The 12,842-nt window shown below is 37.5% G+C and overlaps 1 protein-coding gene across 3 annotated transcripts in view; it reads left to right on the forward strand.

The window, feature by feature from the left end:
• onecut2 (one cut homeobox 2) overlaps positions 1–9,591 on the forward strand; it is a 34,307-nt gene extending 24,716 nt beyond the window's left edge. For 2 of the 3 annotated variants that reach the window (XM_029444910.1, XM_029444909.1), the window contains exon 3: positions 9,302–9,591. In XM_029444910.1, the coding sequence (XP_029300770.1) occupies positions 9,302–9,591 (290 nt within the window). Of the gene's footprint in view, positions 1–4,553; positions 4,629–9,301 lie in introns of all 3 variants that reach the window. The other variant, XM_029444908.1, reaches the window with a different exon arrangement.
• Positions 9,592–12,842: the final 3,251 nt, after the last annotated feature.

The following is a 12,842-nucleotide window of genomic DNA, read 5'->3' on the forward strand; positions in this document are numbered from 1 at the left end:
GTTGCATTTTACATTGGAGCTTAGCGGTGTGATTTACTCTATGTTACTGGTTAAAAGTGTACTGATGTCATGATTTTGAGATTGATGAGGTGGTCTGAGATGGTGACGATGATCATTATAATCATGATGGTGACGATGATAGTTATAATCATGATGGTGATAATGATCATTATAATGATGATGGTGACGATGACCCTATAATCATGATGGTGACAATGATCATTATAATCATGATGGTGACGATGATAGTTATAATCATGATGGTGATAATGATCATTATAATCATGATGGTGACAATGATCATTATAATCATGATGGTGACAATGATCATTATAATCATGATGGTGACTATGATCGTTATAATCATGATGGTGACAATGATCATTATAATCATGATGGTGACAATGATCATTATAATCATGATGGTGACAATGATCATTATAATCATGATGGTGACGATGATCGTTATAATCATGATGGTGATAATGATCATTATAATCATGATGGTGACAATGATCATTATAATCATGATGGTGACAATGATCATTATAATCATGATGGTGACGATGATCGTTATAATCATGATGGTGACTATGATCGTTATAATCATGATGGTGACAATGATCATTATAATCATGATGGTGACAATGATCATTATAATCATGATGGTGACGATGATCGTTATAATCATGATGGTGACTATGATCGTTATAATCATGATGGTGACGATGACCCTATAATCATGATGGTGACAATGATAGTTATAATCATGATGGTGACAATGATCATTATAATCATGATGGTGACGATGATCGTTATAATCATGATGGTGACTATGATCGTTATAATCATGATGGTGACGATGACCCTATAATCATGATGGTGACAATGATAGTTATAATCATGATGGTGACAATGATCATTATAATCATGATGGTGACGATGATCGTTATAATCATGATGGTGACGATGATCGTTATAATCATGATGGTGACGATGATCGTTATAATCATGATGGTGACTATGATCGTTATAATCATGATGGTGACGATGACCCTATAATCATGATGGTGACAATGATAGTGATAATCATGATGGTGACAATGATCATTATAATCATGATGGTGACGATGATCGTTATAATCATGATGGTGACTATGATCGTTATAATCATGATGGTGACGATGACCCTATAATCATGATGGTGACAATGATAGTTATAATCATGATGGTGACAATGATCATTATAATCATGATGGTGACGATGATCGTTATAATCATGATGGTGACGATGATCGTTATAATCATGATGGTGACGATGATCGTTATAATCATGATGGTGACTATGATCGTATAATCATGACGGTGACGATGATCGTTATAATCATGATGGTGACGATGATCGTTATAATCATGATGGTGACGATGATCGTTATAATCATGATGGTGACGATGATCGTTATAATCATGATGGTGACGATGATCGTTATAATCATGATGGTGACGATGATCGTTATAATCATGATGGTGACGATGATAGTTATAATCATGATGGTGACGATGATCGTTATAATCATGATGGTGACGATGATCGTTATAATCATGATGGTGACGATGACCCTATAATCATGATGGTGACGATGATCGTTATAATCATGATGGTGACTATGATCGTTATAATCATGATGGTGACAATGATCATTATAATCATGATGGTGACGATGATCGTTATAATCATGATGGTGACGATGACCCTATAATCATGATGGTGACGATGATCGTTATAATCATGATGGTGACTATGATCGTTATAATCATGATGGTGACAATGATCATTATAATCATGATGGTGACGATGATCGTTATAATCATGATGGTGACGATGATCGTTATAATCATGATGGTGACGATGGTCGTTATAGTGGTGATAATGATAATGAAGAGATGATTGTGTTGTGCTGAGCGTTATTGTTACATGATGGGATGGCGATGGGGATTATGTTGGTGGATAATTATGAAGAATAATGATTGTGATGAGATTTATTCTTGTAATGTGATGAGAATTGTTTTGACTGGTAGATACTTTGGATAAAATTAAAGATGATGATGAGGATGATGAAAGAAACTTGTACGATGAGGATGGGGATGAATTTGAAGCGGTAATAATAATAACAGATATTAACGGTTATTGTGATGAGAATAACCACACTGCTGATGACTTTGATTACAATGGGCCGGGATTCAGAGCAAACATATGAAGATGTTAAAGGAATAGTGAGAAGAGAAGATAGATATCAATGTAATGTTTGTGTGTTAAACTGGAGTCAGGACGCCATTAGCCTAGCTTAGCTTAGCTTAGTTTATCTTAGCATAAAGATTGGAAGCAGCGGAAGCAGCTAGCCTGGTTATTTCCAAATGTCAAAAATGCTTTATGCAAAGCTAGCCTAACCACGCCGTGAATCCAGCTACTTACTTAACCCGCAGACATGAGAGATATTCACATTTTATTTTTCCGAAAAGTTTAAACTATTTATTTAAGATGATGATTAGAATATGAGGAACATGATATTCATGTGATGAGATGATCATGTTGGCGTGAATCATTGAGCTGAAGATGATTATTAAGGTGATGATTTAGTTTATGATGGTTTCCTCACGGAGTCATCAACTATCGTTTGAGACACAAGAGTACCTGAGTTTAAATACTGACACCAAAACAATGTTTTTTGTGATACCTTACTTTGAGAACTATAACATCTATTTCTATGATCCTTTTTATTTTTTACTTTCAACTGCAGAAAGTTCTTAAATGTTAAATGTCCAAATACAATGTGACCAACCAGAACTTTGGCTTGAACTGATCGAGTATAACACTATTATGATTTAAATCAGGAACCAACTGATTAGAGTTGAAAAGATTATGAATCAATGTTGCCATCATTCAGTACTTTTGATACAGCTTTTGATACAAGTTGGTCTTGCAGTTTGATACCCAGCCCTGATCATTATGTGACAATAATGATTACTTGGATGAATCCTGATAAACCTTGTGCTGAAGATGCACGTATGAACAAAGTGTATAAGGTCGAGGGTGTAATACAGATGACGATGTAACAAGGGCTGTGCCTAAGGCTGTAATCGTAGTAATTACTATGAGTGTGTTTAATAAAAGAGATGAGGGACTCTGTGACAGCTGACTCACACAGAGAGAAAAAATAGAAAGAGACGACGAGAGATTCTCCGTGCTTTCTGCTGATCTCGTTTGCCGTTAGAGACGCATTTAGCAACACCCTGATGTCTACGAGAGCTGATGAAAGACAGAGGAATCCTGCTTTATTGATCCTATTGATTTAAGCCTTACCTTTAAAGAATAGCCACCCCTCCCCCTCCTTACTCTCACCCCTCCTCGAAACCGGTAAACCCCTTTTGAATAATATAATTGCGTATTTGATCCTCATTGTAACCTCGACCAGAGGGAAAAAGCCTGATTGAACCACTCGAGCGTGCTCTTTCTCTATTGACGGCACACTGCGTTTGTGTGGGTGGGTGATTTTGATTGCTCCCTTTTTACACGTAAATGCGTCTGCACTTCTTCTTTTTTAAGTCTGGGGTGAACTGCTGCTCAACTGCTTTTCATCGGGCTACAGTAAGCAGAAACAGGGAGAGACAGAGAAAGGTTTACATTTCAAATCTATTTATAATGTTTGAAAAGGCATTTCATAATTTCATTATTTATCTGTTGACCTATTTGAAACATTTGAAACATTTGTTTAACATGTTGTTGTTGAAATTCTTTGCATGTGAGATTTTTCCCTCTTGCAATGCAGCTAAAGAGGTGAAAAATAAATAAAAGTGTGTACATCAATATATAAGACCACTACTGCCTCCCTTTATTTAAAATCTTTATTGCATATTTGAAATTATCCAGCAAAATACTTTACATAAAGTGTGTGAACACATTTAATCAGTCCCAACTTCATGTCTTGTCGGATATTATAAAATAAGCAGCACTCTGAATAATATCATTCACATTAAGGAACAGACACCTATAGTCGGTCATATCTACGAGAAGAAGACCTGGAACACACAGATGAAGCCAGCAATGTTACATATGACATGTCTAAAAGGGAAATTGTTATATGATAAGTGAACACTGGTTTGATGATTTCAAAATCAAATAAGTTTCGAGTCCAGTATCGGTTTGAAATGTTTTTGGTACCATAGTTCAGATACAATTCCTGGATTTTAGTACAAATGTCCAAACAGTGCTTTTTTACAACTATTTACAAGAGCCTTTTTTCATTTCACAAAAAAAGCTGTTGTGTAATTTACAGATTTAAGTACAAAATGTATTATAATTAAAGGAATCTGACCAGACACACGATGGCCGAGAGCACCGGGAAATGCAAAATGAAATGTGTAAATCAAAGTGAAAACAACATGGGGCAACTATATTCACTCAGAACTGTAGGCCGATGTGTTTAATATGCATGCATGAAATATGCATGGAAATAATATTGAAAAATAAAAACCTGTATACTCTTTTCTGTCAGGTGGAAGTACCTCCAGTTACTCACAGCTACCAGAGCTTCATGATGATCAACACAAGGCCAGTCAGGAAATGCCAGGTGCAAAACAAACACTACAAAAGTGCACAAAAAATCATATATATGAATATATATTCCTGTAGCCTTAATTATGACAGTGCAACTCTTAGAAGTGAAGACACAATTGTGTATGTTTTTTGTGCATATACACATACTATATACATACGAAACACATCAAACTATTTTAACCCAGTTTGAACCTAGATGCACAGACATATTTTGACCTCAAAATGACCAAATCATTTTTATTGTTACTATAATTATAATTATTATGCACTATTACTAGTCAATCACTTCTTCAGACATTTTTATAAGGAAGCTTTTTGTGAATATTGAAAATGTCTCTTCTGGTTTTACCATTCCATTCCATTCCATTTCAAGCTTTCATCTAAATTTAACCTTTTATGCTATTCATGTTTTAAGATCTTTTTTCAAAATGATTAGTTTAGTTGATGTTTTGTTGATTTTAGTGTTATCCTTATCATATTATTATGAAGGTGAAGACAGGATTTTCTCCTATCATTAGAATTGAAGTACATCAGACAAAATGTCAGAAGACTTTAAATTTCACAATAAAAGCATAAAGAGTTGTACAAAGAAAATGATAGTAGAATAGCTGTAATAAACAGCAGTAGTAATAACAGCCTGTGTCTTCATGCTAATCAAATAGCAGGTGTAGCAGGGTCACTGCGAGTAGTGGTGTGAGTGGTGAACATACACACACTGTTGCTTTCATGAGCTTCCCTCTTTAAATAACCGTCTAACATAGTTACAGAGGAAATAAGTAAGCAGTGACTAACAGTTCACCTCACAGTCAGATGTTCTATCACGAAGATCACCCAGTAAATAGTCGGATCCAACGTTTTTAGTTTAGACTTTGAATAAATAAAAACAAAATATGTCCCATCTATGCATATAAATATGTTTATAAATATTAATAATAAGTTGAAAAGCACTTTTAAATCCAGTAATAATAACTATAACAATAATATATTACAAATATGTATAAAATAGTCAAAGGTAAAGAAAGATATGAAACAAGTCTATAAAATAGGTTGAATGAAAACATAATGGTGCCATCAGCAAAACATGTGCATCAATAGGAAGTGGGTTTCATTTAAAAGAGCACTGATTCTGATGCTGTTATCATTCATATGAATATTACACTGTTATTTCCATTTGTTCTCACTTTACGTGTGATGATTCAAAGCAGACATGTCTCTTTCGCTCTCTGTCACACACACACAAACACACACATACACACACACACACACACACACACACACACACACACACACACACACACACACACACACACGGAGTGAATATATGTTTTAAACCCAGTGTGTTTGTTGCTCCTCATATTCAGAGATCAATAGTACCACCTGTCAGTGACACACTGTATTACAGTTCCTGACAGTGTGGAGGATTAACATGAACTCTTTGTAACATTTCACCTATTTACCCAGAGCACAGAGCACAGAAGAAGAATTGACAGCTAATAATGAACAACAGGGACACAGGAACGTTTACCTTTGAGTCATTCTACGATGCTAAATTAAACACTAAACAAAATGGTGTTCAGAATAATACGTCCCTCAGTTCTTTCCCCCAAAACTACCTATTCACCCCCACAGTGTTGTTGGCTTTACAAATGAATGTTGTACACACAAGCTGCCATCAAGCTCACTGAACATTATTTTGGATTCTATGGCAATGTTTCCAAAGATACCAAATACGTCATGCTGAATGTGTGTCTTAAATGATGCACAAGACATGCAGTACATTGCTATTTGATGAAATGGTGCAGCCATAAAAAAAACATGGAGTCTGTGGTTATAATATGATATCATAAATGTGACTCGATTAAGAAGGCTGTAAAGGAACCCGTTTATTTATCACGAGACAAAGACAGAGAGCGGCAGAGAAGCAACAAGCTGCCATCTTTCATTTGTATCTGTCGTCAGGTCGCTGAACACTGTGATAAAAAGCTGAGCGGAGAGGAGAGGGGTGTGTGTGTGTGTGTGTGTGTGTGTGTGTGTGTGTGTGTGTGTGCGTGTTTACAGCAAGGATAGTTTCCCCTTATGTAATAGTTTTGTTACTGAATTAAGTCCTTAACTGATTACTGGGTTCTGACTCGTGCATACTTAATTCAGAAAGGTAATTAATTCACACGCACCCAGACCATCCAACCCCCACCCACCCTCCTCCTAAGTGACTGACTGAGACACAACAGCAGACACATTATACGGTGTGCTATTACTATTATTGCTATTACATAATATTATTATATTATATTGTTAGGGATATCTGTTTTTTGTCTTTTGTTTTTCTTTGAGCTTGTGATCGTAGAAAAGTCTAAGAGAGCATATAATAAGTATAATAATACAATAACTCTAAATGTCATATACTAAATAAAGTCACGAGCTTTGGCCTCATGTTTTCTCAGTTTTTATGTAGAATTTATTTATTTCCTTAATTACATGTTCAGTACTTTATGATAAATCTCATACTTTTACATTTTTCTTACTACACAGTGGCAGTAAAAATCATAAAAACAGACAAATATTAGGCTAATAGGGCTGTCACTTAAAAATAAATCTAATTCAATTGATGAGGACGATCACATCATTTGTTCAAATTCATTTGAATACAAACCACATAGCCTAATCCTAAACTCTGTCTTTTGTCAAAGTGGACATTGTAAGAAAAGCACAGTTGTAAATAATGAGTGTTTCTAAGAATGCTCTTAAATATCGACACACTTTTCCCAAAGCAGCACGCATGAGCATTAAGAGCGTCTTGACGTCAGCTGTCCATGGTGCTGAAGATGATGCCGAATACACTTGTAAAATATAATTTTACATCAAATGTTACTTTATAAGAAAGGACAACAAGGCAGTGAATGTTCTGTATGATATATTGAGACGGACAGATCTGGTGCCCAACACACTGAGGGACACTTTTGAGATGTTATTACACTCAAAGGGATTGTTTATGAGCAGAGGCAGGATACAGGTGTTGGAGATAGACAAACAGTCAGGGATTACTTTCAGAACGCTGCCTAAACCAGACTATAATATTCGGCCGCTTTTACACCTGTTGTTTGGTTCCATTGATCCAGACCAAGTGGAAAAAGTGGTACATAGTTGCCTTTTAGTTCTGGTGCGGTTTGTGTTCACACTGATTTATTAAAAGTGAACCAAGACGTGCAAACAAGAAGTCACATGGACTGACAGGTGACTCGTTGATTGGACAGTTTTGGTGATGTTGTCAGGCATCATCAGAGCTAGGATTGATGATTAGGGCTAGATGTTTTTCATTATCGATTAATCTGACAATCATTTTCTAGATTAATCGTTTCTATAAATTGTCAGAAAATTGTGAAAAATGTCCATTCCAGTTTCTCACAGTCCAAAGTGATGTCTTTAAATGTCTTGTTTTGTCACTCTAATACCCCTTGAATCTGATCTTGAATCTTAACACAGAGAAAAGCAGGAAATATCCATATTTGAGAGGCTGAAAACAACATTTTCTGACATTGTTGCATGATAAATTACTTTAACGATTAAACAACTATCAAAATAGTTGGGGATCATTTTCTGACGATTGATTAATCTAGTCAACTCATTCATTTCACTCAGTTTTTAATGGGGAACTGCTAAAATGCACAACACATCTTTTTTTGAACTCTCTTTGGAGGGACAGCAGAGAGGACTAGAAACAAGGAAAGGGAAATGGTGCCATTCCATTGGTCCAATTATTCTGAAACCACAGTAGTCCGAAAAATATTGCATTGGACCAAAAACCTATTATCCGTGCAAAGAACAGAAGCTTATAGCTCATTATTATGCAGAATGACGGTTGCACATTTTTGCCCCCTAATTTGGCAAATGCATGACACTAGGTCTGATCATGTCATTCTGCATAATAATAAGCCTTGTGATTCTGTTTATTGCACAGACAGTGCATATTTTCAGAGCAATAGGCCTTTGGTACAATGTCCCTTTGTTTTCAGGATAACGAGCTGTCGGACAAATGGGCTTTTGTCCAACATCTTTTGGACTTTTGGGGTTTTCGAACAATAGGCCGTCTCCAGAGAAAAGGGGAAAAACATGCTCATTTTTTTGTCTGCGCCTTAACCCCTAAGGGCGCCCCTCTTTCCCATGTATTTAATAGTAATTCATCTTTCGAAATCACAGTACACACAAACCACCAGAGTATGCTTGGAAGTGGGACTGGACCAACTGTTTCAGGCAGTCAAGGCCAGATTGTGTAATCCACATCAGAGTTCGATTGACAGCTTTATCTACACGCCTAAATAATATAAATCAAACAGGAAAAGGCAGTAACTAAACATTCATCATTAAACTTCAAATTGCATCTTAAACTTTCACATTGCATTTTACTTCTCATATGATTGTGTTGTGTTCTAATCAGTAAAATACCTGAGCTGTATTGGTTAAATTTAGACAGGAACATGAACTTCTGTCAACAAGACCTTCGGTTTGTGTTTCATATAAGACACGCTGCTATATCCTCCTTCAATATTTACTGTTGTTCAGATAACAAAACAAACAACACTAACACTTTTATCTTCTGTCTCTTCTTCTCATCAACCCACCTCCTATCCTCTGCTTCCCTCTGTCATTGTCTCTTTGTCCCCCTCTCCCCACCCCCTCTCTTCCTCGCAGCGTGCAAACGAAAGGAGCAGGACACGGCCAAGGACCGCAACAACACGCCAAAGAAGTCGCGGCTGGTCTTCACCGACCTGCAGCGCCGCACCCTGCTGGCTATCTTTAAGGAGAACAAGCGACCATCCAAGGAGATGCAGCTCACGATCTCGCAGCAGCTGGGCCTTGAACTCACCACCGTCAGCAACTTCTTCATGAATGCCCGCCGCCGGAGCCTGGACAAATGGACAGACGACGGAGCCAGCCCCGGCACCCAATCTTCGGCGTCCAGCACTTGTACCAAAGCGTGATAATAGATGGCGAGGAGGGGGAGGGGAGGGGAGGGAAGGGAAGGGAAGCGACAGGGAAAGGTCTCGGGTGGGGTGGGGCGATGGAGATACGGGGAGGGTTGAGGGCGTGGGGCGAGGTTTCGTCCGGTGGAAGCGAGGAGAAAACCAAACTTTTTACATTTTTTTGTTTGTTTGTCTGTTCAATTTTTGACGAGAGTGACAAACTGAGAGAGGGGCTGCTCACTGCGACGAATTGTTTGTAGCCTAACCGCCTTTTGCAAATCCATCATGAATCCATAAAGAAGCTGAAGGGTAAACTCACCTATAGAACATAGAAACCTCACTGGGTAAAAAAACTTTTAAATCATAGACTTTCACTGCTGACGTCTCCTTTAGGACAATAAGCTGACACACTAGCCCAAATACCAAAGACTAGAAGACGATGTATGTTTTCTATTATGCAATATATAAGCTAGGAACAAACCAAACAAACAAGAAACCAATTCTTGAGAAAGTTCTCTTTTGTGGTATTTTCAAGCTTCAAATGTCCCAAAGATGGCAATACCGCATCTTTTTAGGTTAAGTTGAAGACTTGCACATTGGGGTTTCAGAGACTGCCCAGTCAAATTTAAAAAGCTGTCACAGCTGAATTATGATTTAAAACTAAAGTAGGTCAGTTTGTGCAGCTGAGGGTGAAGTTGGACTGTTGATTAAATCTATTTTTTTAACCAAACCAAAGATGTATGAGGGGGCATTTCTCGGTCATAAGAAACTATACGATGTTTGACAAGAAATCTTACTGGCTTGGAGAGTGTGTGATTTGTATGCTCACGGGAAAAGCTAGAGGACCTTATGTTAAAATCATTTTTTCAAACATGATTTTTTTATCTAAATCAGGGTTCAGTTTATGTATCTGTTTATTAATGGCTGTGTGATGGAGAAAAAACAGTCCAACATTGGTAATTTGGCCGTGCAGTCTCCGATTCGAACCGTCAGGCTCGCTAACACTACCAGAAACCAAAGTCTGTTTCGCCCCTGAGAATTAAAGAGTTGGTTTCCAAAATGCTTGTATACCAAAGCTTGTAGATGGATTATTACTTTCTTAAATAATGACAACTTATTATTATTATTATTATTATTATTATTATGAGATTTCTGTCATTTTTTGGACAAAATTCTTCAATTTTGCCAAAAAAAGAGCATGATTTGACTCTTTAAAGAGGGCAGTGAGGATTCTTAAAGTTAGGAAATGGCAAAATATGCAAGCACAAACACATACAGATACACAAACATTCACCAACATCAAGAATTACAAGCGTTCCCTTTCAGCATACTTAGCGTTCAGTGGAGTATTAGTGTATTATATATGAATATATACAACGTATGTGAGCACAATCTTGAAGCACATTTTTTTTGCAATAGAACCGGGGCGCTCTGCCAAGCCGAGTGGTCTTCACATCTTAGAAAAACTCAGGATACCAATTTTTCTAAACAGTGGCTGAAATCCATTTGGCATCTGTCGTTACACACTGCAATGTACAAATGTACAAACACACACGTAGACACACTCTGTTGCAGACATGCAAATACTGCTTTCCAGAAACAAAAACACAACTTTAAAGAGTCATTTCCGAAACGTTGCCCAGAACTCCCATCCTGACCGAAACATAAATCGGCTAAACCAAAGCTAACCAAAGTTTACCCTGGCTTCACCCACCCATTTGTGTTACCATGGTAACTCATCCACCAAGGCAGTGGTTTCCACCTAGCACCTCAGCATCAATTAGAACAGCCTATTAAAAATGCTACAAAATAGTGCTGTTTGATAACTACAGCTGTAACTGACAAGTTGAGCCAAATCTGTGGTCCAAAAGGTGGCGAACTAAAAGCAGGTTTGAGAATTGTAGGCATATTTTGTAATGCACAAACTCCAACATGCATCTTGTCTACAGCTACAGAGACAAAACAGCACATCCAGCCTGGATATACACAAACACAAAATGCTTTATCTGTGATTCCTCCCTGTTTAGATGGGTGTAAATGGGGGAAATCCCTGTTTACATATTTATAAAATTAGCTTGGTCAAAAAACAACCACAGCATCCAGAGAAAGTTAACAATCCCCAACAAAGCATTACAAAATGAAAGTTAATCATAATCCATGTTTAATCAAACGAGTGCTGAGCTTCAAGAGCTCCTGGGCTTTCAATAAATCAGCAGAAGCCACAAAATATGGTTGCACACATATTGTTTTTTTCAGCCAAGTTTTGTGAAATGATCATGGACAGCACAAAACAAGAGGTAGTTTGACATTTAAGGCCTAGGTATGCTTCAACCATGTCTTCCGAATACATCTAAATCCTAAACTGTTAAAACCTGTTCCAAATGGCCACATTTGCCCCATCATAGAGAGGGTGAGGTCCAATTAATCATACAAATGGTGACAATCTATCCTCAAAGGCGTTCATGGTGTTGGACTACACATGCAAAGTGATGGAAGTAGTTATTTGAAGAATGTAAAAAAAAGAGCTTGAGAGAGAAGTTCAAACCCAGCCTACTGTCACACGTCAGCACACCTGGCTAAACACTGTGTAAAATGGGAGTGATTGTTAGATTGCCTGTTTCGTAAAGTAAACAAATTGCCGGACGCAGCTCGCCCTTATTCCAATGTAGGACAGAGAGTTAGTTTGAAGCATACCGCCCTTTTCACAGAAGGGCTGTCTAGTTTTTAGCTTATAACATCAAAACCTAAATTCTTACCTTGCTCAGCACATAATCTTTGAAGATTGACACAATCTTCCAGTGTCCGTGTCCAGAGTCCTAGCATATTTTACACATTTATGACTGTGTTGATTTATAATTGCTGAAGAGGTTCTTGGTTGAAACTTGCTCAGAGCCTTTCAATTTGACCTTTTGGTGTAAATTAGCTGTAGAACTAAGGTGCTTTTTGGAAGCATCCAGCTGCCATCACAAATACCCCAAGAAATAAACCACAAACTCTTACCGCATCGAGTGACGGACACAACAGCAGAACCAGTAAATCGTCTGAACCCGTGGAGGACGAACTGTCCAGGCGAATCAGGGCCTTTGTAATAATTAAAGAGGACAATCTAAAGACGATGCCTGACAGGTCCGTCTCTTCCAGAGGGTCAGCGGGCTGGAACACGGGAAAACAGGGATTGACGCTGCAAACGTTAATAAAGTCATATATTTAGACTTCAAATTGTGTTAATTCAAGATGAGATTGTGAATCTTTTTCCACTTGTAAATGAC

Source organism: Cottoperca gobio, chromosome 12 (assembly GCF_900634415.1).
Source record: "Cottoperca gobio chromosome 12, fCotGob3.1, whole genome shotgun sequence".
Taxonomy (NCBI): domain Eukaryota; kingdom Metazoa; phylum Chordata; class Actinopteri; order Perciformes; family Bovichtidae; genus Cottoperca; species Cottoperca gobio.